The sequence below is a fragment of the Haliotis cracherodii genome, unplaced genomic scaffold (genome assembly GCF_022045235.1).
Source record: "Haliotis cracherodii isolate W230 unplaced genomic scaffold, xgHalCrac1.p SCAF_3, whole genome shotgun sequence".
In the NCBI taxonomy this organism is placed as follows: Eukaryota; Metazoa; Mollusca; class Gastropoda; order Lepetellida; family Haliotidae; genus Haliotis; species Haliotis cracherodii.
The window spans coordinates 18,766,976-18,793,115 of record NW_027266286.1 but is presented as its reverse complement, the minus strand read 5'-3'; the positions used below and the strand labels follow the sequence as shown (position 1 = coordinate 18,793,115).

General features: G+C 39.8%; 1 protein-coding gene across 1 annotated transcript; it reads left to right on the top strand.

Annotated features, from left to right (window-relative positions):
* Positions 1–288: 288 nt before the first annotated feature.
* Positions 289–24,867, top strand: LOC139474197 (salivary glue protein Sgs-3-like). Its single transcript, XM_071257098.1, has 5 exons — positions 289–620; positions 17,214–17,570; positions 18,403–18,834; positions 20,644–20,728; positions 21,817–24,867. The coding sequence occupies exons 1-5, from the start codon at positions 554–556 to the stop codon at positions 22,112–22,114; spliced, it is 1,239 nt and encodes a 412-aa protein (XP_071113199.1). The 5' UTR covers positions 289–553; the 3' UTR covers positions 22,115–24,867.
* The last annotated feature ends 1,273 nt before the right edge of the window (positions 24,868–26,140 follow it).

Here is a 26,140-nt window from a genome sequence, read left to right as displayed (position 1 = left end):
AGTAAAGTGTGTAAACATCTCAAATATTGTGTACATTCATTCAAATATCTGAAATATTGTCCCCTGTTGGAAGTGAACACAGGCATTCCTGTCCATGTTTGACTTTTCGTAATGCAAACACGAATCAGTTGAAAGGGAAGCAAGTTGTGAGAGGAACATAATAATATCCCAGTAATGTTGTCAGCTCCACCTTCTCCGTGCCCCAATGTGTAACGGAGGCAATCCCTCCCAGTGCCCTGAATGGCTGCTGTGGTAATGTAAACTCAGCACCATCCTTGTCAACACGTGATGTAGACACAGCACTGCTCAGTCTCAACAGGTAACCAGCAGGCCAAGTAAACGGACGAAAACGTCTCCTATTCATTTAATACAAGTACGATATTCCATAAAGGACTAATCAGTCTACTCAACAAGTGCCGGAAACAATGTGAATATTACAGTTGGAGGTGAATGTGATGACACCTATCGGGTGAAACAACAGTGACAAAATCAATGTGACAGTTCTGTGTTTCCGCCCGGCTATATATCCAACTGGACATCATCGGAAGCCAACATGGATCTGTGGGACTGCCTCCTAGCCTTTCTGGCCATATTCTCTGCACGTTTTTCCCAGGCCACAGGTAGGTGTCTTTTGGTGACAACTGATTTGTTACTAACCTGTTCTTAATGTGAATATCAAGAAATACTATACATGTATAGATGTACAGAGGAAACACAGAACTACACATGTAATGGAAACTTCACATATGATTTGTTTGTTTGTTTAACGACGCACTCAGCAATATTCCAGCCATATGACGGCAGTCTGTAAATAATCAATATGGACCAGAAAATCCAGTGATTGACATCATGAGCATAGATCTACACAATTGGGATACGATGACATGCATTAACGAAGTCAGCTAGCCTGACGACCTGATCCCTTTACGACAAGCATGGGGTTCTGAAGACTATTTCTACCCCCGATCTTCACGGGTACTTTACATGTGATGAGAACTTGATGTAAATGTCAGTGGAACTACACACACTTACTTGATTATTACTCAGAAGGGAAACAACTCACTTTGTAAAGCTTGGAAACACCACACAATAATAAACATCACTCACTTCATGGAAACTACACACACACATCAGAGAAATCACACAAACACATAATAGAAACTACACTAACAAGATTGAAACATCACACATATTGGAAACTACACTAACAAGATGGAAACTAAACAAACAAGACGGACACCACACACACATATTGGAAACTACACACACATACAGGAAACTAAACAATCAAGATGGAAACTAAACATACAAGATGGAAACTACACAAACAAGATGAAAACTACACACACATACAGGAAACTAAACAATCAAGATGGAAACTACACAAACAAGATGAAAACTACACACACATAAAGGAAACTAAACAATCAAGATGGAAACTACGCAAACAAGATGAAAACTACACACACATAAAGGAAACTAAACAATCAAGATGGAAACTACACAAACAAGATGAAAACTACACACACATACAGGAAACTAAACAATCAAGATGGAAACTACACAAACAAGATGAAAACCACACACACATACAGGAAACTAAACAATCAAGATGGAAACTACACAAACAAGATGAAAACTACACACACATACAGGAAACTAAACAATCAAGATGGAAACTACACAAACAAGATGAAAACTACACACTCATACAGGAAACTAAACAATCAAGATGGAAACTACACAAACAAGATGAAAACTACACACACATACAGGAACTAAACAATCAAGATGGAAACTACACAAACCAGATGAAAACTACACACATACAGGAAACTAAACATACAAGATGGAAACTACACAAACAAGATGAAAACTACACACACATACAGGAAACTAAACAATCAAGATGGAAACTACACAAACAAGATGAAAACTACACACACATACAGGAAACTAAACAATCAAGAAGGAAACTACACACACATATTGGAAACTACACACACATACAGGAAACTAAACAACCAAGATGGAAACTACACACACATATTGGAAACTACACACACATACAGGAAACTAAACAATCAAGATGGAAACTACACACACATATTGGAAACAACACACACATACAGGAAACTTAACAACCATGATGGAAACTACACAAACAAGATGGAAACAATACACATATTCGAAACTACACTAACAAGATGGAAACTACACACACATACAAGAAACTAAACACACATATTGGAAACTACACACACATACAGGAAACTAAACAAACAAGATGGAAACTAAACAACAAGATAGAAACTACACATATCATGGAAAGTATACATATTTAAGGAAAAAAGACTACACACTTCACAGAGATTACTAGCAAACATCATGGAAACAACACATACATCACAGAACTTACACACAGACCAGCGATACAAGACTAACATACAAGACTAACAGATTACACATAGACATTACAGAGACATGGAAGACATAATTGAAACAACAAAACCTTGAATTTACTGCATCCTACACTTGTGCCAACAGTGTGTGATGATTAACGTAACATGGCCATTATGGACATGTAACCAACTTGGATACTTGATCATGATACAGGCAACCATCACTAATTTGGACATTTTGTTTTTCACAACTAATCTGATTAATTATGGGATACTAGATACGAATATCATCATATGTGACCCACCAGGAGAAAAGGTTTGTTTGTTTGTTTGTTGTTTAGCAATATTCCAGCTGAATGACGGTTGTCTGTAAATAATCGAGTCTGGACCAGACAATCCAGTGATTGATATCATGAGCATCAATCCACGCAATTGGGATCGATGACATGCATCAACCAAGTCAGCAAGCCTGGCCACCCGATCCCGTTAGTTGCCACTTACGACAAGCATAGTCACCTTGTATGGCCAGCATGGGTTGCTGAAGACCTATTCTCTACCCGGGTCTTCACGGGTCACTAGGAGAAACGAGACCTTGTGGGTGCTGGGATACACTTGTGACGTCATAAAGAAAGACGTTTGACAGACTGTAAGGAAATAGCACTTTTTTCTCTTGTAATGTGGGTAATGTTATAAAAACATTATTTCAAAGCATTTCAGCATACAAGTCTACTTTCAATTAAACAAACATTATATGTAAAAACAGAAATTATTACATAAACAGTCATAAGTTCGAAAATGGGACTTTGCAGAAAATGAGTCCAAATGATTGATACCATGTATCTCTGTAACAAATATGAGTTGAAGCTCATGAATTGTATTTCTGTGGTCCTAAGATACTGAAGTTTCAAAATAAAATAAGAAGTCAAAATGTGATTTTTCACCCATAAGGTCCCTTATCTCAATGTTGGTCACATGTATTACAGGGAAATGTCTCCGTGATCTTGTGAATGTTGACACAAGCATCACAGAGTTGTATGCAGGAAAATGTCATCCTTTAATGACATGACACTTTTTAATGGATAACAACTTCTTTCATTCTTTGTAACAATGCTTCAGGGCTACTTCTTGCCCCGTCATCAGGTGAATACTCAGTAAGCATATGGGGGTCAATATATATAAGGCTTAAATAAATAAAAGAATTGGTTCTCAGGCAATGGCTTTTGAAAATATAGTGCTGGTGGACGATGTTTTTTGTGTTTTGTTGTTGTTGTTGGTGTTGTGAAGCTAGTATGTAACCAAATTTTTTTCACAATAATTTCGGCGAAATCATGTTGTTCTCTAGTATTGTAGCATTTCACTGCTGGGCTTGTGTGTTTGTGACGCAAATTATTTTAAGATTTTAAGGGGGAAAATGGACATAAAAAATGAAACATGCGGCAATGACTTTAAGACGATGCAGGTGGTGCCTGAGAACCAAGACTACGCGTATTATTTTTTTAACCTAAACATGAAGGTATGTTTACACAAGACAAAGCAGGATTAATGTCAAAGAATGATAACATAATGACGAAGCCAATAAGATTAAAGGGGGTTGGGGTATGGTGGGTGGGGGTGGGTGGGGGTGGGTGGAGGGTGGTGTGGGATGACAGGATAATGATTAAAGCACAGTGAAGTACACACTGGGGGTAGGTAGATGCCTTGCTCCATTGTTATTGGCTGGCTTCTTTCTTTGGATTTCAATAGTCATCCTTATATTTGATAAAATGATTCAAAGATGCTTGCTAAGAAACAAGAATACTCACATTTGATCAAATGGCTGAATTATTTACTCAAATAGCACTTCACGCATTCAACTCCAGACCATCAAATCAATGAAATTTTCACAACAGTTTAACCTTCAGGGATTTTTTATGCATAAAAATTTGAAGAGATTTTCACACCAAGTAGTTATTCCGTGTATGTGCACAGCGTGTATTGCTTGTGACGCACACACAGATGCAACACCCTCTAACACAATGGACACCGAAGTGCTCTAACAGCCTTCAATCAGGTTTTGTTTACTGTAGCCAGCATTCAGGCCAGTCTCCACATTTAAGTCGCGCCAGTATTGGGAGAGCCTTTACACTACAGGACAGGATGTTTAGAGGAGGGGATTGCTCAGGCAATAAAAACCTTCAGAAGTTACACGTATGTCAAATTGTGTAAGAGGGGTGTTCAGCTTTCAGAAAGATATTTGCTAAAAAAATAGAGATGATTTGTTGCCCATCTTTAGAGAGTGATTGGACGATGTTTAACACCTCAGTCAACACTACATCTATATGTCACCACATTCTGTATGTAACTTGATTTTGACTAGACACACCAGTTGATGATGACAGGATGACCAACCATCTACAATATTTGGGTACTAAGAGACACACACAAACCAGTGGTTGAGCAAGAGCAACCATCCATAGTGGAAGGGACAACACACACAAACCATTCCCAAATCCCTTGTTAACATTACCGATTCCCTGGGTCACATTATCAAATCTCCTGTCATCATTACCGTATCCCTGGGGAACATTAACTAATCCCCTGTCAACAATTCCGATTCCTTGGGTAACATTATCTAATCCCCTGTCAACATTACCGATTCTCTGGGTAACATTATCTAATCCCCTGTCAACATTACCGATTCCCCGGGTAACATTATCAAATCTCCTGTCAACATTACTGAATCCCAGGGTAACATTATCTAATCCCCTGTCAACATTACCAGAACCCTGGGTAACATTATCTAATCCCCTGTCAACATTACCTATTCCCTGGGTAACATTATCTAATCCCCTGTCAACATTACAGAACCCCTGGATAACATTACCAATTCCCTGGGTAACATTATCTAATCCCCTGTCAACATTACAGAACCCCTAGGTAACATTACTCATTCCCTGGGTAACATTCCTAATCTCCAGTCAGCATTACCGATTCCCTGGGTAACATTATCAAATCTCCTGTCAGCATTACCGATTCCCTGGGTAACATTACCGAATCCCCTGTCAACATTACCAAATCCCTGGGTAACATTACCGAATCCCTGAGTAACATTACCGAATCCCCTGTCAACATTACCGAATCCCAGGGTAACATCATCTAATCTCCTGTCAACATTACCGATTCCCTGGGTAACATTATTGAATCCCCTGTCAACATTACCGAATCCCTGGGTAACATTATCGAATCCCCTGTCAACATTACCGACATCCCTGGCTTATCAGGGGATTCGATAATGTTACCCAGGGAATCGGTAATGTTGACAGGGGATTAGATAATGTTACCCAGGGAATCGGTAATGTTACCCAGGGGTTCTGTAATGTTGACAGGGGATTAGATAATGTAACATTATCTAATTTCCTGTCAACATAACCGAATCCTTGGGCAACATTATCGAATCCCCTGTCAACATTACCGAATCCCTGGGTAACATTATCTAATTATTGGGCAACATCTAATCCCCTGTTAACATTACCGAATCCCTGGGTAAGATCATTGAATCCCCTGTCAACATTACCGATTCCCTGGGTAACATTATCGAATCCCCTGTCAACATTACCGATTCCCTGAGTAAAATTATCGAATCCTTGGGCAACATCTAATCCCCTGTTAACATTAACGTATCCTTATACAATATGAGGTGAGGGTGGTAGGTAGCCTAGTAGTTAAAGCATGCGCTCATTATGCTGAATGCCCAGGTGTGATTCCCCACATGACTATAGTGAGTGAAGCCCATTTCTGGTGTCCCGTCATGATATTGCTTGAATATTGCTAAAAGCAGCATAAACATACTCAAGCTCTCACTTACACAAGATGACCTTAAAGTTAATCTTACCACAGGCAACATGTTCAACACTGGAACAGTGACATAAAAGGCGACTAAACTTGTTGTAAGAGGAGACTAACAGTGAGTCTGGCTGACTTAGTTCATGCATGTCATCGATCCCGATTGCGTGGATCGATGCTCATGATGTTGATCACTGGATTGTCTGGTCCAGACTCAATTATTTACAGACCACCATCAAATAGCTTGAATATGGCTGAGTGGGGTGTTAAACAACAAACAAACAATCAAACAAACAAACATAACAGTGTGTAGTTTAATGTGTAAGGGAAAAAACCCATACTGTTACAGGTCATATAAGGTGCAACCCATACTGTTACAGGTCATATAAGGTGCAACCCATACTTACAGGTCATATACGGTGCAACCCATACTGTTACAGGTCATATAAGGTGCAACCCATACTGTTACAGGTCATATAAGGTGCAATCCATACTGTTACAGGTCATATACGGTGCAATCCATACTGTTACAGGTCATATAAGGTGCAAATCTAGGATTTGAAACCACAACCAATATATCATGGCATGACTATGACAAATCTCAGTAGTAGATAATGACTCACTGAGTGAGTGAGTGAGTGAGTAAATACATGCAACTGTCAGTGCTTGTACAAGCAAATCCAATAATCAATTGGTCCTACAACTGAACCCAATTCTGCTACACCATAAATAATAATAAAACAAAGGGGTGAGGTGAATTGGGGCTTAACGTCGTGTTCAAGATTACTGCACTTATACAGCGACGTATGCATGTGTGGTGCTTGCTCTAGTCTGGCCTAATGCCGGTTTTATAGCGCAAGAACACTGAGACACTATGCTGCAGTTTACAGACTACAAACCAACCAGTCCTTGTTTTTTTCACTTAATGCCAAGCACCAGGCAGGGTTACAGGTGAGTCGAGGTGAAATTGGGTTTAACATCGCATCCAAAATTATTGCACTTATATAGCGACGTGCATGCACGTGTGTGTGTGGCTGCTTGTACTAGTCTGGACTGATGCCGATTTATAGTGCTAGCACACTGAGATACCATGCCGCAGTTTAACATGAATACCCCACTCAGACACAGTATACTGACTCTGAGCCGACCAGTCCTTGTTTTAGACCCTTAATGCAGAGTGCCAGACAGGGTAACAACAAGTACCATCTTTTAACGTCTTTTGGTATGACGTGGCCAGGGATTGAACCCCAGACCTTCTGCTCTTCGGGCGGACGCTCTACCTCTAGACCATGGAGACGGTTAGGCAGGGTAACAACAGGTACCATTTTATAATGTTTTTTGGTCATCCGCTCTATGCACAGAGGCAAAATAATGACAGGATATCAGGCTCCACTGGAAACAACCTACTTTTCTTTCTTAAAAGAGGAAATTCAAATTAAACATTGTTAAAGCTTGTTCACATTTGCCCATCAAGGTCCGATGCTCTGTAACACAGATGGAGGACTCTTTGATCATCAGACTCCACCAGCATCTGCATCTTGGCAAGGAACAAATCCAAATTACCTTGTCTTTATACAGATTAATGAAGACAAGTACACATTAAACATTGCTGACATGTTCTTATACACAGACACAAACTACCTGGAACCATCCCCCAATAGATCAGGCATGCTCAATTCATTAAGGCAACATTTGTATGTAGTTCGTCATGTCAGATAATCAGCCAAGCACACACACTCAGGGGGATACGTCGGATGGCCCACGGAGCTTGCTTTGGAGGATCACATCGAGGCCAGTTCAAGTCAAATATCCTTAAGCTGTAAAACAACAACAGTCTGGCCTTGTGGGTAATCCAGTGCTGTCAGCCATTGGAAATACTGTACCCTGGCAATGGCCTGTGTTTGAAAGTATCCAAGTTTACCGACATATCCAAGGTGACCCAAGACAAATAACCAGTAGCATTCCCTTTCACATCTCAAATCAGCTCACATATACTCAGGAAAACAAATAATGGAACACATTGCAACATGAATGTTGAGTGTTAAAGAAATGCTTATGTCAACAACAAGAGTCGGTGAATAAGTTGTCAATATATCTTACGCATTCTTACAATGGAGAATAATCTCTTGCTATCACTGGGATCATACTATATTCTATCACATTGTAACATGTCCAAGGTCAGAAAATAATGTCTTGTTCCAAGAAAGGTCAAAATGAACACAACAGCTTAATAAACAAAATAACAAATACTGCCATACTGGGTTTTAGGTAAATATACAAAATAATATTTTAAAAGAAAAGAAAAAAACAAAAAATGCATATAAACAGATGTATAAAAAGAGCATATTTATTTATATATATAATTTAAAAAACACTGCAAACTTTAGTGTAACATCCAGTGTCCACTTGCACAAAGCGATCTTAGCGCTAAGATGATTGTAACTCCCATACTTTAACATTGGCTTATGATAGTCTTAGCACTAAGATGGCTTTGTGCAAGTGGGCACAGAACATTACAAAATAATCCTAAGTAACACTCCGATTAGAAATCATGTTTGTACATTATGTGATATGCAAGATGTTGGTGATGACACCATTACATTTTTAAATGTACGTATTTAAACAATGCTCGTAAATTGTACATCCGGTGTAAATATAGGAATCAACCAAATATGTTTACATTCATAAAATTGCTTAACGTCTCAAAAATCCCTGTCCAGAAGACTCTTTGTGATAATGGCATCACTGTTAAATCTCCTGGCTAATCCTCTGTCTGTTTCCCCATCCATGTTATCTATCATTGCACCTCAAAGACCGAGGTCCTCGACCTCAAAGAACAATGGTCCTGTACTGTTCTGACGTTAATGTCCAAAAGACACTTTTAAAATAAAAGTCAAAACAGAAAATACATACCATTTAACAAGCATATTTTCAATCAACCGCAACAGAAGTTAGTGCCAGTTCATCTTTAACATTAGATAATAGTTGGTCCAGCCCAAACAACTGCGTGCTCCTGTGTATACCGGAGGTGGTTGTTTCCGACAGTATATTTGAGCGTTGAATCGTCCATATTGGAGAGGCACAAACACGAGAACAGCCTTAATTACCTTGCCATATTGATCTTATATCAAATCAAATGAAAGACTTTTCTGAGACAACATTATTCTGTTTGACAATGCTAAATAACTAATCTGACAAGGCAGTTGTGACTGCTATCTTGGGAAGAACCCACAGCTGAGAAATATGGTTAATTTTTTGTTGCACACATGCATCATGGAACATTGAATTGCTAATCCTGCTAATCCTGCACCCAGGACACATGCAGTGGCCATCGTGGGCCTCTCATAATAAACTAACTAACTAAATAAATGTGACAACAAAGAATCAAGCGTCAATCACTAAAAGTATTGTGATATTATGTATTTCAGTGGATCACTGTTACCGCGGCCGTTTGCCTCCCATATGAATTTCCTCTAACAGCAAAGCTGACCTGCCATGATAAGACTGAATGCTTTAAAGTTATGTCAACCCCACACCTTCAATTCACATACTGTTTTTCATAATTTCCAAAAACATGCCTTACTTACTTCTACTGCTGTCAGAATTTAGACATATAATACATATAATTACCCCAGGCCATTTTTGAACATTCTTCAACAAGAACAGATCAAAATAAAACTTTAAGATGATTGAATAAATCATGTACAATTCATTTTATTGTTATTTTTTTCTGACCTTCCAACCAATTTTTCACTGTCAAGATCTGTAAAAAAAAAAGAAAAAAAAAGAAAAAAAAGGGATGGCCTAAACAAAATTCCACGTGAATCCCATACTTCTCATACAATATTTACCATGTGACATGCCCCCAGTCAAATCAGCAATTAATCTCTGTCCAACACAAAACATCGTCACGATGCTGTCAGCTTTAAGGGAGCGCTGCAAGGAGAAAGTGCAGCAACAAAGAGCTGGTCCAATTACTCCTACAGAATGTAGTATACAAACAAAGCATAAAAAGGAAAGCAATTGTATGACAAACATCAAAGTTTATGTCCTGGTAAAATACGTAAATGTACAACAAACATTGACACTACTTTCGTAATTTTACATAACTGTAAACGTATTTATTCGAAAATGCAGAATTAAAGTCAATTTCACATAGCTTACCTGACAGCCAAATGAAAGCCCTGCAAACTTTGATCTAGTTTTGGACAAAAGAGGAAAAGATGTAGAGATGTAGAAAAGTTGTGATATATTAAGCAATCCTGATGAGTTCATGAACAAAGTGGCATGTCCATTATGCAGTTCCGGGATGAAACAGTGTGGTCAGTTTGAGTTCCGCAAACTTGACCATATACACTGACACAACCCATCTGCATTGACGATGTTAAAAATGTTTCAATATAAGAGAAAATGGCAATGAAAACGCAGTGATGACAGCCACTGCATCTATTTATGCCAAATACTTCGTGGGAATGCAGTGAACCACGTCATGTATGTTCCAGTGAAGGGACCCAAGAAGATAGGGGTAGAATAGGTCTTCAGCAACCCATGCTTGCTGTAAAAGGCGACTATGCTTGCCGTAAAAGGCGACTATGCTTGTCGTAAGAGGCGACTAAGAGGATCGGGTGGTCAGGCTCACTGACTGGTTGGATGCATGTCATCATATCCCAATTGCATGGATCGATGCTCATGATGCCAATCACTGGTCCAGACTTGATTATTTACAGACCTCCGCCATATAGCTGGAATATTGCTGAGTGCTGCGTTAAACAACAAACAAAGAAATCAAATGAAGGAACAAAAATACTGCATAGTTCACAAGAGCAAAGGCTATCAGAATTCACAAGTCAACGTTGAAAGTTGGTGTCATCAAAGGCTTGGATATATATTAATATTTTAACACTGATGATTGAATAAAGACTTGATTCAAATAATTAAGACTTTCATATGTATAACAATCTATTTAACAAAAGGAATATACTAGCATTGACCTCGTGACTGATAAGTATGTACCACAAAACAAGGAAACAACCTTCTTGTCACCACATAGTTTTGTTTCTAATACATACCGACACATATAACAATGTCACAATGTGGTCACTGCGAATTGCAACATAGCACAATACAATTGTAAGAGGCAATACTCATCCCATGATGTGAAAAAAAGTATTTTTTTCACGTCAATTTTTGCAATATTCCAGTTTTATCACGGCATGGGACAACAGAAATGGTATATCCTCCCAAAATAACTACACTACAATCCAAAACAACAAAGTTGATGGCCCAGTGACAAGCTCATTCCCTGTCTGTCCCCTTTATCCTGAAGTGGACAAACTAGTCTTACAACATACAGGTACAAAAACACTGAATGATTAAAATAGAATTATTTTGTCATGCGTCAGAAGATATCTTAAATTTAACTGAATTTAAATGAGTATTTCTATTATCACAATAGTAAATCTAAAATTTGAAATAATTTACAGACTAAACAGAGTTTAACTTTGCAAAAATTAATAATGTATGTAAATAATTCTTGAAATCAAATTAGACATTACAAAAGGATTGTAATAGTATTGTGGAATCATGATGCACGGTAAGTTTAACACTGTTGCCATCCATTTTATCCAATTGATGACCTAACAATCAAAAAAGTTATTGTTTCTCACTAATTAACCCAAAATTGCGACCATTTAGAAATTAAGAAATTTGAGTGTTTTCTTTTCCAAGACCAAAAACTTATTATCAATTAAAAAAAATACTTTATAAAGAAAATAATTTACTGCCTTCCATACACTCAAATGATGCGTAAAGCATACTTGGTAAACAGTTATTGTGAGTTATAAAATTGTTGTTACCCCGGTACAATATGAATATAATTGATTGAACAAACCAACTTCTAGTTAACATGAGAGCATCCTTCTCAGCTTAATCTCTTAGCTTGTGCCCATCCATCCCGTCCCAACTCCTGGACTGATCCACGACATCAGTCGGTAATTTGCCTTTGTTGTTTTAACGGAGTGTAGTGATTTGGCCATAAAGTGATTATGGCATGTAGTTGTTTTGGCAGACAACTGCAGAAATGGACTTCACACATTGTTTCCATCTTTGGAGTCAAACCCAAATCATTGTTGCCACGAGTGAACACTTTAACCACAAGGCAACAAACAGCCCCTATGATGTGTATGATGCAAACAGCCAGGTCCAAACCTTGTTAGCATCAGATCTTCATTTTAGTTGACTCACACATCAAGTGTGGGGTGACTGTCCGGCCTGAATCCCATCTTCCCAAGCCTAGGGAGTTAACTGTCTATAAAAGTCCAGTTTCCACCCTTGCCGAACTAGCCTGCAATTATGGAGTTACATTTTGGCTGGACATAACGAGTTTGTGCATAGTCCAATTAAAATTGCGTAACGAAATAGACATCCAGGTCATAAACAACATGGATTTCAGTGTGCAGATTTTGGTCAACTGCAGGATTTGCAAAGCATGTGTACCCCCAACTGGGTGTCAACAGATATTTTGCAAATTCTTTCATAATTTTAATCAATGTGCTCACATGATTTGATGCACTTTGCAGGGTAAGACCCGTTTTATTACAACACAGATCTTGATTGAGACGATCGTCTTAAATTGGCGCCGCCATTTTGTTTGAAACAAATGCAGTGATTTGAGAGATGGAATCTGATTGGTCAATATAGGAACATAGAAGGCACATAACTCGTATTAGCCACTGGGGGTGCTACGATGGAGCCTGGAAATTCCAGCCTAGTTCCGGAAGGGTGGAAACTGGTCTTCCATAGTCATCTAACTCCCTTGCCTCGGGAAGAGGGAATCCCATAGTGGGTGTTCGTGGGGAATATGTGAGATTTATTTGAAGGTCATCAGAAACATACATTATGTAAGGTTGTGTAAAGGAGGACATTTCCTTTTTACAGACCAGGACTTTTTGTGAAAATTACATGCTGCACAACATGTGCAGCTGCCATGTTTAGCTAACAGTGCACCAACTAACTCCAGCACGCACCATCAACAGTATATAACTGTAGAGCTTAGCCACACCCACACAGATCTATACTAATGTAAAGTTTATCTGGGAGTGTTATGACATTCCTCCACAAACACCAGACCTGTTTTCAACAGTCACGTTCAAACAGCCACCAACACGTATAAGAAAACCAGCCATTATGAAAGGTTATGTTTGAAAATGGTGTTTGAAGACAACTTTGTCCAACACTGAAGTCGGGTCCCAGAAAAACTTGCAGGGTAATTAACCTTTTAATTCAACTCCAGATGTTGGGATGGGAGCATATGATATATACTGGAGTCAATGTGTATTCAGATAGAGTTAGGATCAAATATATCCTCTGTAGTTAGCAAGGCCAAGATGCATCAAACTCTATCCATGAAGCCCAACTTAACGGAAACTGTCACTAGTTTGTAGGTTTGGAGTCAAATAGTTATCTTAAAAAAATTCAGTTCAAGTTGTGCAGTGGAAGGCAACGATCACGTGTCCACCTTCTGTCCTGACTCCACTTGAAATTTTACAATTGATGGGAAACTAAACGTGATTCTCTTATGATCTGTATGGGGAACTAAACGTGATTTTCTTATGAGCTCTATGGGAAACTAAACATGATTCTCTTATGATCTCTATGGGGAACTAAACGTGATTTTCTTATGATCTCTATGGGGAACTAAACGTGATTTTCTTATGATCTCTATGGGGAACTAAATGTGATTCTCTTATGATCTCTATGGGGAACTAAACGTGATTCTCTTATGATCTCTATGGGGAACTAAATGTGATTCTCTTATGAGCTCTATGGGAAACTAAACATGATTCTCTTATGATCTCTATGGGGAACTTAACTTGATTCTCTTATGATCTCTATGGGGAACTAAACGTGATTCTCTTATGATCTCTATGGGGAACTAAATGTGATTCTCTTATGAGCTCTATGGGGAACTAAATGTGATTCTCTTATGATCTCTATGGGGAACTAAACGTGATTCTCTTAAGATCTCTATGGGGAACTAAACGTGATTCTCTTATGATATCTATGGGGAACTAAATGTGATCGTTTATTGAATAAATGCAAATAAAGAAGCTATGGTAGTTACATGACCAAGAATGTAGGAAAGAATAACTAGCTTCAGGAGCAAGTACACACTTTACATTTCTAAGGACCACGAATATTGGTTTAACTAGTAGTATCCATAAAGACCACAAATATTGGTCCAACTGGTATATGTAATGACCACAATATTGGCCTATGACCATGAAGGTTAAATGGTCTTGCTCCAACGAACGAAAAGCCTACACTGACGATTGCAATGCATCATGTGTCAGAATCTATTTTCTGCACGTGAAACGAATGTTAGATCTGATATCTGCGAAGCACGTGGCGTTTATTTGATTTGTTCATGTTATATGAACTCAAACTATTTTTTGCTTTGTTTTTTATTATCTCTCCTCAACAATTCATGTTCTCAAAAAATTTTACACATGTAAAATTCACATATTTGTATTTTTATCAGTATTTTTCCAAAATTACTATTTAAAACATATTTATTACATTTATCGGGGTAACTTTTGTAACACTACGGATTCTCATCAATTGGAGAATAATGCAAGATGAGTAAGGATAAGAATTTATGAATGAACAACTTCTTTATTACAATTAAGAGCGACGTTTCGGAAACTTCTTTATTGCAATTAAGAGCGACGTTTTGGTGTAGGTTCTAACACCGTTGTCAAGCACTTGCTTGATAACGGTGTTAGAACCTACACAGAAACGTACTTGCTTGATAACGGTGTTAGAACCTACACCCAAACGTCGCTCTTAATTATAATAAAGAAGTTGTTCATCCACAAATGCTTATCCTTTCTTAGTACTCCAACTTCTAAATGCCTATCAAAGAAATGCAAGATGAGTATTGTGTGAGGCAATACGACCCTGACGGCCAGTCCCACAAACAATCAGTCCCTTGAACGTACAACAGGAGGGATGTAGGTGGTGCTTCTCTACCTCTCTACTGCTCTACTTCCCATGTGTCCTTTTCCATGGACATTTCATCAAAGCCATGCATTCCAGCATCCATGAAATGTTGATTTGTTAAACTGTAAAGGAATTAAGTACCCTTGTGCTAAAATGGGGATATCTGTCGAGGATGTGTAACTCAGCTGATACTCTTGATGCATAAGAATCTCCCATACAAATGGGACCCGAATCAGTGGAAAAATAGCAACAAAGGCTGGCTAACACAACATCCTCTGAATGCCGTTATGGATTAACCACTTCAAATGTGCAACATGCCTGTTGTCAGATCTATTGTCAACAGGATATGTTCCCAACAATTCATGGACAAACAGAAAAGTGTCCGTCACTTTCATCGTGTTTTACAGCTAAGATGGCTGCCTTGTCGGTGCACAGCCGCTCAAGCCTTGAACAAGACTTACAGCCATACATGGACCATCACAGTGTCCCTTTTGTCTGGTTAAGACAAACAAATAAACATACGCATCAGTGCTTGGCAAATACATGTGTGTGTTGAGTAATATGTTAATGTTTAGCAAAGCAAGTGGTGTACAATGAGAATAACAGATTATTTATGATTAAGATGTTTTGGAAGTTCATTCTAAATATTAACCATATTTTGTTGTTTGAAACTTGTTTGCAGATTAATCAATCTGTTTTCAGACAGACAGAACACAAAATGTTCTGTGATGTCATCAATGAATAGCAAAACTGTACTGATATCACATTGCTCAGGGGAGCTTCGTAAACAAAGTTGGTTGGTTTGTTGTATGACGCCGCACTCAGCCATATTCCATCTATATGATGTTGGTCTGTACATAATCGAGTCTGGACCAGACAATCCAGTGATTAATATCATGAGCATTGATCCGTGCAATTGGGATCGATGACATGCATGAACCAAGTCAGCGGGCCTGACCACCCGATCCTGTTAGTCACCTCTTACAACATGCATAGTCGCTTTTTACGGCAAGCATTCGCAAACAAAGAAAACACAGGAAGACTATGCATAAAATATAGTAAGGAAATATTTCACAAATATTTCTCAATCTCCACCATAGCCGAATTTGTATGGCACCAAACTAAAAATAGCCATCCAATCAAATTACTCTCCTGAGCAAAAGAAATTCAGTTCTATGTAAGAGATAGGTGCGACAGAGTTGGTGATTTAAACTTTCATAAACAATTTAATAGTGGCAAATGATTCCAGGGAACTTATCTTCATGGAAGGGAGCGTCTGTGTGTATGTATCTGGTTTGATGACGGTCAATGGTCCACCCAGTACTCTGTTTTAATATGTCTGGTGTTTCAGCTCTGTGTGTGTGTGGTGTTTCAGCTGTGTGTGTGTGTGTGGTGTTTCAGCTCTGTGTGTGTGTGGTGTTTCAGCTGTGTGTGTGTGTGGTGTTTCAGCTGTGTGTGTGTGTGTGGTGTTTCAGCTCTGTGTGTGTGTGGTGTTTCAGCTCTGTGTGTGTGTGGTGTTTTAGCTCTTTGTGAGTGGTGTTTCAGCTCTGTATGTGTGTGGTGTTTCAGCTCTGTGTGTGTGTGTGTGTGTGTGGTGTTTTAGCTCTTTGTGTGTGGTGTTTCAGCTCTGTGTGTGTGTGGTGTTTCAGCTCTCTGTGTGTGTGGTGTTTCAGCTCTGTGTGTGTGTGTGTGGTGTTTTAGCTCTATGTGTGTGGTGTTTCAGCTTTGTGTGTGTGGTGTTTCAGCTCTGTGTGTGTGTGTGTGGTGTTTTAGCTCTATGTGTGTCTGGTGTTTTAGCTCTGTGTGTGTGTGGTGTTTCACCTCTGTGTGTGTGTGGTGTTTCACCTCTGTGTGTGTGTGGTGTTTCACCTCTGTGTGTGTGTGGTGTTTCACCTCTGTGTGTGTGTGGTGTTTCACCTCTGTGTGTGTGTGGTGTTTCACCTCTGTGTGTGTGTGTGGTGTTTCAGCTCTTTGTGTCTGATGTTTCAGCTCTGCAGTCATCGGCATGCTATGGAACCGCCAATAACTTCCTGGAAATGAACTGTGAAGTAGGGACGGTAATCAAGGTGACACAGGTCCTGTATGGAGCTAAGCTGAAGGCTGACAACTGCCCAGTCCCAACTGTCAACACAAACCACGACCCAGACTGCTGCCACCTCACAGACACGACCTGTGCCTTTTCTCTCCCAGGGGGCGTCGATGAACGGACTGACCCCTACAAGGCGGTGTGTGCTGGTCTGACATCCTGCTTCATGCAGACCCAATGGCTGGACACCACCGGACACTGTAGTGAGGACTACATGTCACACACAAACTTCATGCAACTCACTTACATCTGTCTGAAGGGTAAGTACAGTCAACCTTGATTCGAGCATCTTGACACACTCAGACACAGACACAACTGGACACAAACAAACACTGACACAACTAGATACTGACACAATCCTTCACCGACACAACCAGACACTGACACTTAACAGGAGGAACGCCTAAAGTGACTTGAGATATTTTACTGTTGTAAAACTCCTCAGCATTCGGCTTCACATGGTGTCAACAAACCATAGATCAGAACAAACATGGGTAGCCTAGTGGTTAAAGCTTTCACTCATCATGACAAAGACCCGGGTTTGATTCCCAGTAGGTACAGTATGTGCAGTCTATTTCTGGTGTTCCCCGCTGTGATATTCCTGGAATATTGCTAAAAGCGGCATAGAACCATACTTACTCACTCACTCAAAACTAAGACAACCAACTCTGCACAGCTAATTGCAACACCTTTCATGTTGTCAGAACAGTATATGCTTTTTGTATTTGTTCATGATAGAAACCCTTTGATTTGGTTTGGTTTGTTCGTTGACTTACGCTACACTCGGCAATATTTCAGCTATATGACGGCGGTCTGTACATAATCGAGTCTGGACCAGACAATCCAGGGACTGACATCATGAGCATTGATCCACGCAATTGGGATACGATGACACGCATAAACCAAGTCCGCGAGCCTGACCACCTGATCTCATTAGTCACCTCTTTCGACAAGCATAGTCACCTTTTACAGCAAGCTGGGTTGCTGAAGACCTATTCTACCCCAAATCTTCACGGGTCAAAACGCTTTGAACATGGTGAAAAAGCATCTATCATATTTGATTTTACAGTTGTTATTTGTTTGTGTTGCCAGGAAACACCAGTCAACCAAACAATGTAGCAGCATCGGGCAAGCCAGTGACAACAGCAACAACAACAGCAACTACAACAACAGCAACTACAACAACAACAACCACATCAACAACTACAACCCCACCAGCAAAAACAACAAGATCACCAAGTACACTGAAGGAGGGAGGATCCACTGTGACTGAGACACCAGACTATGAGCTGTATACAGGGACCTCTCCCATTCCTGAACCAACTACAGTTGTAAAGCTAAGGTCAGATGGAACCAATAGACCATGGTCTGGGCCTGGGTCTAACTTGTCAAACCCTGGGTCCCGATCGTCCCCCTACATGACCTCCTCCCCCTCCCCTGGGAAACATGTGGAGATGGATGTGACCTTCACAACCACAGCGGTAACGGTCAAGTCATCATCAGCATCAACGTCAAGCTTTGCATGTGAGTACATGCTACGAGGTTGTCCTCAGTGTGAATGACTACAAACCTATTCCTTTGAAAATGTATAGGGATGGTAAATAAAAATATGTGTAATCATGACACATTTTGAAATTGTGTGAGTTGGAATTTAAGCAGCTTTGAACAGTACATCAATTAACGGAATGCCAGTTTAAGCACAAAAATGTCTGAAACTGGATCAGGTTGTGGACATGACCTACTTTGGTGAAATCAGTGCCCATTGGTCCATTAGGCAGCTAAGGGAGGTAATTTTGCATATGGAGTTGACACTGGGTCTGCCATTTCGCCAAACTGAAATTAATATGAGACTTTGTCACATGTTTGTTTGTTTGTTTGTTTGTTGTTTAATGTCACACACTGCAATATTCCTGTGATATAAGTCAGCGGGTCTGACCACCCGATTGTGTCAGTTGCCTCTTACAACAAGCAGTTTCGCCTTTTACGGCAAGCATGGGTTGCTTAAGACCTATTCTTACCAGGATCTTCACCACTGCAGGGCCTCATTCCCCAAAGTGATCTTAGTGTCACGACTATCCCAAGTCAATGTGAAAGTGTGCTGTAAATATAAGCACAAATGTAGAATCGCTTTGTGGAAGCTAGAGGCCAGGTTCTTCTGGGTTTTCTAAAGCTACAGTCATCAATATTCTAGCAATATCACTTCCCAACAATAAAAAATTGTCAGTAATTTCGTTCACAAAAACATCCAACTTTCTCATATTCTGTCTGAAAAGATAAGGATCTAAATTCACAAACATATTATCGTGAAAGATTCCATGTGTGCATTGACGCACTAGTTACACAGCATAAAACACACTCCATTCAACTTAGTGACCCTTGCAAAATAATTCATCAAGTCATGCCTGATATCACAATGACTCAACATTTCACCACATAACTTCCTGATGTGCATCAGATGTATATATAGTCATGAATCTCTTCTCAGAACTGCTTTCATGGGAAGAGAGCAAGCAACAGAAATGTGTGTGTCACATCCCCTGTCAGAATAGCTTTACAACCATACTGTCATTCTTCCTTGTAGCAACACACATATCATCATCACACACACACATATCATCATCACACACACACATCTCATCAACACACACATCACCAACACACACACACACACACCACCAACATACAGATCACAAATACACACATTAACACACATAACATCAACACACACATCACAAATACACGCATCAACAGACACATCACCAACACACACACATCACCAACACACACATCACCAACACACACACATCACCAACACACAGATCACAAATCAACACACAGATCACAAATCAACACACATATCATCAACATACACATCACCAACACACACATCACAAATACACACATCAACAGACACATCACCAACACACACACATCACCAACACACAGATCACAAATCAACACAGATATCATCAACACACACATCAACACACACATCACCAACACACACACATCACCAACCACAAATACACACATCAACACAGATATCATCAACACACACATCACCAATAAACACACGTCACAAATACACACATCAACAGACACATCACCAACAGACACATCATCAACACACACATCACTGACACAATTGTCAATGACACGTTACTGGAAATACTATCTCTAAAATAGGTTAATTGTTGAAATAGGTGGCCAAGCACAAGCTTCTGCTGCCTCTTCACCATGAAGCCTCCGAAGGAACAGCCCCACACCATATCACCTACATTGTACTTCTCTTTATCAATTGAAAATAATGACCAGCTATGTCACTTTTTCCAGTCACAACCGGAATGATGGGAGGAATGACGGCAGCCATTGTTGGACTGATGCTGACCATCTTCGGCTTCATCTTCTACTGGGGAAGGTAAGTGTCGGCCATAGCACTACACTAACAGCCAAATTATTATCTCTATAAGGACAATAGTAACAAAGGAAGATTGAATATGATGTCAAGATACGTCCACAGTTCCAGGACTATTATTCAGAGACAAAATAATATGGTCATTCATCCTCAGAGAAACAGTTTTGGGGGTCACTATCCCTGAGAGAAACACTTCCATTGTTTATTATTTTTTCCAGACAAAAGTAAATCCTGGGCTTAATTTTCTTAATTGTCCCAGGGAAACAGTTCCATAGCATATTTTCAACAAACATAGTTCCTGGGTTCCTGGATTTCTCTGGTTTAATATTTTCACTTCCCAAACTCATTATCCCAACAAAAATAGTTCCAGGGATTAATATCTTTATGAGAAACAGTTCTTGGGTTTATTTATTCTCAGGGAAAGAGTTTTAAGGATCATTATGCCCTTTGAGAAAACTTCCATAAGTTGTTATTCCAAAAACAGAAGTACATCCTTAAGATTTAATTTTCTCCTGGCTCACTTTACCCCAGAGAAGCAGTTCTCAGCCTTGGTATTAACTAATTTTACAACAACAGTTACCTTAGGCATCCATCCATTCATAATGAATTTTCACTTTCTAAATTTCAGCAATAGCACAATTAGCAAAGTATTTGCTTGTTGTTGAACAAAACATTGGCGATATTCAATTAAGTATATATTTCGAATGAAGTCAGCTAGTCTGTAGCAATTTAGTCTTGAAATATTCATGCAAAAATAGAGAAAATTGTGACCGACCCTTGTGTGAATGACGTGTTGATCGAAATAAGTTACTTCAGGGATGACATCATTGCAATCAAGATGTTGAAAAAATTAAAACCATGTAATTTTCATACGTTTTTATTTGCTGGAAGTTGGGACTGACAAAAATTAGGGGGACTGGTAATTTTTAGTTTCAAGTTTCAGTTTCAAGTTTCAGTTTCAAATTTCAGTTTCAAGTTTCAGTTTTAAGTTTCAGTTTCAAAAGCCAGCGGGAACACTGGTGTTATGTTAAGAAATCGAAATTGATACAGCTACTACACATCTGTCATTGATCTATTCACATCTCTTACAGGAGGAGAAGGAAGCTGTCCACCACCAAGGCCAACAATAGCAGCACCGTCTGGGACTTCCTTCTGGCTCACACTGTGGCTGCTCGCACATTCCGACGAGGCTACGACAACTTTAGCAACAACCGAGAGTCTGTTAGTTCAGAGACAGATGCAACAACAGGAAAAACAACATGGCTGCCCAACATACGCGTGGAACCAAGCCTTGACACACAATCTGTGACATCGGATGACAACTGCAGCATCGTGAACATCAACACCCTCGGCACGATCAGCAGCAGACATGACCGCTCTGAGGCATAGACCTCCAGAGACTGGTAGTTCTTGTGGGCAGAAGAACTACCAATGTCTGATGTCATCTCCACATAAAGAATCAGAACCAGATGCAGGAAAGTCTTGTTATTAACATGATTAACACTTTAAACCAAGGACAGATTGTGATGGGCAACAACTGTTGACAAAAATAGAAACTTTCTGTTGTGAGAACCGTGGATGGTTGTGAGTTTCTTCACTGACTTGACCCCACATGTAGCTCATCAAAGGTAGCTGTGAGGAGTTCCTACCCTCAAGGACAGGGGAGATCCTACCCTAAAGTACAGGGGAGATCCTACCCTAAAGGACTGGGGAGTTCCTACCCTAAAGGACAGGGGAGTTCCTACCCTCAAGGACAGGGGAGTTCCTACCCTCAAGGACAGGGGAGTTCCTACCCTCAAGGAATGAGGGGTTAGGAGCTCAATTATCCTCCATTACCCAGTGTATTATATCTCCCTTCTTTTTTGCTAAATACCCTGGACACATATGCCTCCACAGCTTCATTTTGAGCATGAGCTTCACTGATTCGAATGGCATGACTCTATAATTAGTCACCCAATCAAATTACTCTCATGCGTGAGAGAAATTCGGTGCAAAATAAGATAGGAGATAGGAGTTATCAAGATGGTGATGTCAATTCTGAAACAAGGCTATCGCTCTACATGTTATAGTAGTGCTGATAAAGCTTTTTAATTATTGAGCACATCCATGCACATTACAAATGACATCTAAGCACATCCAAATGACACACATGCGCATCCAAATGACACCATGCACATTCAAATGACATCTAAGCACATCCAAATGACACCCATGCACATCCAAATGACATCCATGCACATCCAAATGACATATAAGCACATCCAAATGACACCATCCACATTCAAATGACATCTAAGCACATCCAAATGACATCCATGCACTTCCAAATGACATATAAGCACATCCAAATGACACCATCCACATTAAAATGGCATCTAAGCACATCCAAATGACATCCATGCACTTCCAAATGACATATAAGCACATCCAAATGACACCATCCACATTAAAATGGCATCTAAGCACATCCAAATGACACCATGCACATTCAAATGACACCATCCACATTCAAATGACATCTACATACAAATGTTTACAAGAATTTCCATATTACATGGTTTACAAGGTGTACAGGTATTTTCATAAAATACATGTTTAAAAATTACAATGCAAAATTATATATTTCAGAGTAAGCTTAATTAAGCAAATTAAGAAAATGTAATGAAAGAAACTGAGCTTGGGGTGATTCTTTAAAAGATGAGTGTCAATGATGTTTGTCACTTTCCAGACTCATCTGCTTCAAAATGTTGTTTCTATTTCTAAAAAATTGTTGACAGATTCAGCATCAGTAAAAAATATTCAAATCTCAAAATGTTAAATTTGTTTTTTGATCCGTTAAAAACAAAATGAAGAAAATGCCTTAAAGGTCATCACCCACATTTGTCTGTGTATATATGTTTTACTCCTGTTTTTTGTTGTATATATTGTTGACATTGGGAGACCAAGTCTCATAACATGTTGGTATTGACTGTAAATACATCTGTCCAACAGATTGCTTTGTGCATACAGCTTATGAAAAGGTTAAGGTTTCAGATGGGCCTGATACACAGCAACTCGGAAAACTTCATTCACTGCCTAATATGTAATCAGTAAAATCTACAGAGACTGTCTCATGGCAGACCTGATCGAAATGAAGAAATATTCTACTTTGCTGTGTCAGGAGGACTAAATGGCAACATCTTGTATTTCATTTTTGTTAAAGAACTTGTTAACTGTGAATATGATATCTCATACATTATCACTGATTCTCAACATCGTTCGAGTGAGTTTGGCCTGATGCTAATGTGAACAGTATTTTAGAGACATCACTGCATGTTGCCTCATGAAAACCACAAGCCTGGATAGGATGCTGTCATACCAAGGATCATTAAAACCTAAACATATCATCCAGTGCATCCTGGCACAGCTATTGTGACAGTCCACAGTGAGTCGCAGTGACTTGGACTGCTGGGCCACCAATGCCTTCCCCACAACCAGTATCCTGGCACAGCTATTGTGATTGTCTACAGTGAGTTGCAGTGGCTTGGACTGCTGGGCCACCAATGCCTTCCCCACAACCAGTATCCTGGCACAGCTATTGTGACTGTCTACAGTGAGTTGCAGTGGCTTGGACTGCTGGGCCACCAATGCCTTCCCCACAACCAGTATCCTGGCACAGCTATTGTGACTGTCTACAGTGAGTTGCAGTGGCTTGGACTGCTGGGCCACCAATGCCTTCCTCACAACCAGTATCCTGGCATAGCTATTGTGACTGTCCACAGTGAGTTGCAGTGGCTTGGACTGCTGGGCCACCAATGCCTTCCCCACAACCAGTATCCTGGCACAGCTATTGTGATTGTCCACAGTGAGTCGCAGTGGCTTGGACTGCTGGGCCACCAATGCCTTCCCCACAACCAGTATCCTGGCATAGCTATTGTGACTGTCCACAGTGAGTCGCAGTGGCTTGGACTGCTGGGCCACCAATGCCTTCCTCACAACCAGTATCCTGGCATAGCTATTGTGACTGTCTACAGTGAGTTGCAGTGGCTTGGACTGCTGGGCCACCAATGCCTTCCCCACAACCAGTATCCTGGCACAGCTATTGTGACTGTCTACTGCCTTCCATCCTCTCTTTGAGACAGTTCATAAACCCTAGACAAATTGTTATACATATGGACACCAGAAATGGGCTTCACACATTGTACCCATGTCGGGAATCAAACCCTGGTCTTTGGCGTGACGAGCGAACGCTTTGACCACTAGGCTACCCGACTGCCCTGTGACATGCATGAGGTGATATATAAACATGTTTGTGTGTATCAGGCTGATCACAAACTCATTATTACATATGCAGAGAATGAAGTTTCTTATATGGAATAAACATGTTAATGCTGAATTACCTGAGTTTTCTTTCTTCTAATACATTGTGCATGCGTGAGTGTGAATGAGTCTGTGGGTTTGACGCAGATTTTAACAGTATTTCAGTTATATCACGTCACGGCATGTCACCTTAATTTGGGAGGCAAGCCCCAAGAGATGTGCTTACTACTTTGGTGAAACCCACGACAGGCCTGGAAAAATTATTTGGGTGAACTAGGATTGGAACCCACAATCATAGGAACAATAGACATCATTGTGTGCCTTAATAGCCCTAAGTGCAACAATCTCATTAAAATCAGATCTTAGTTCTCTCTAACGCTAAACAAAGATCTAAGGACACCCTATTACACCCAGAACGACCTTTCATGAACTTTAACTGACCAATGGAATAACTGACAAGAAGTCGACATTGGTCAATCAGAAGGCAGCTTTCTCGTGCTTTACGGCACTAATTTCAAATTGGCGACTACGCTTCGAAACATCTTTTGACAAATTCTAGATTAAAAATTTGAAACCTGAACAAAAGAACATTCTCGAATGGCTAATAGATGGTCTAGATTGTATGGATTCAGTCGTTAAGCCCGTAACTATCGTTCAGAATACCCCGTGTTTAGCAATCACATTCCAACTGTCACTTTCATGATCTGGTAAGCGACGCTCTGATTGGTCGGATGACACGTCGTTCTGACGTGACCCCTAATAGGATGTTCTCAGATCTTTGTTTTGCGGCAGTGAGAACTAAGATCTGATTTTAATGAGATTGTAAGTGCAAGAGATTAAACTCAGTTGATAAGCTGATGTTGACTCTAAAGCACTCACCGGAAAGAAGTGAGGCTCTCACAAATTGGCAAGGTAAAGAGCTGGATGCTGACTGGTGGTTCTATTGTCAACTAGTTGTGTGCAGTTGACAGTGAAGAGGACTTCTGTTGAAAATTCTGAAGATTAGTTTCGTGTGATTGCAACCAAAATACAGGATTTATGGCAAAGATGAAAAAGAGGTAGAGGCGAATTGCAACACCTTATATGAAGGGCTTGGACGAGTCCAAATTTATTACC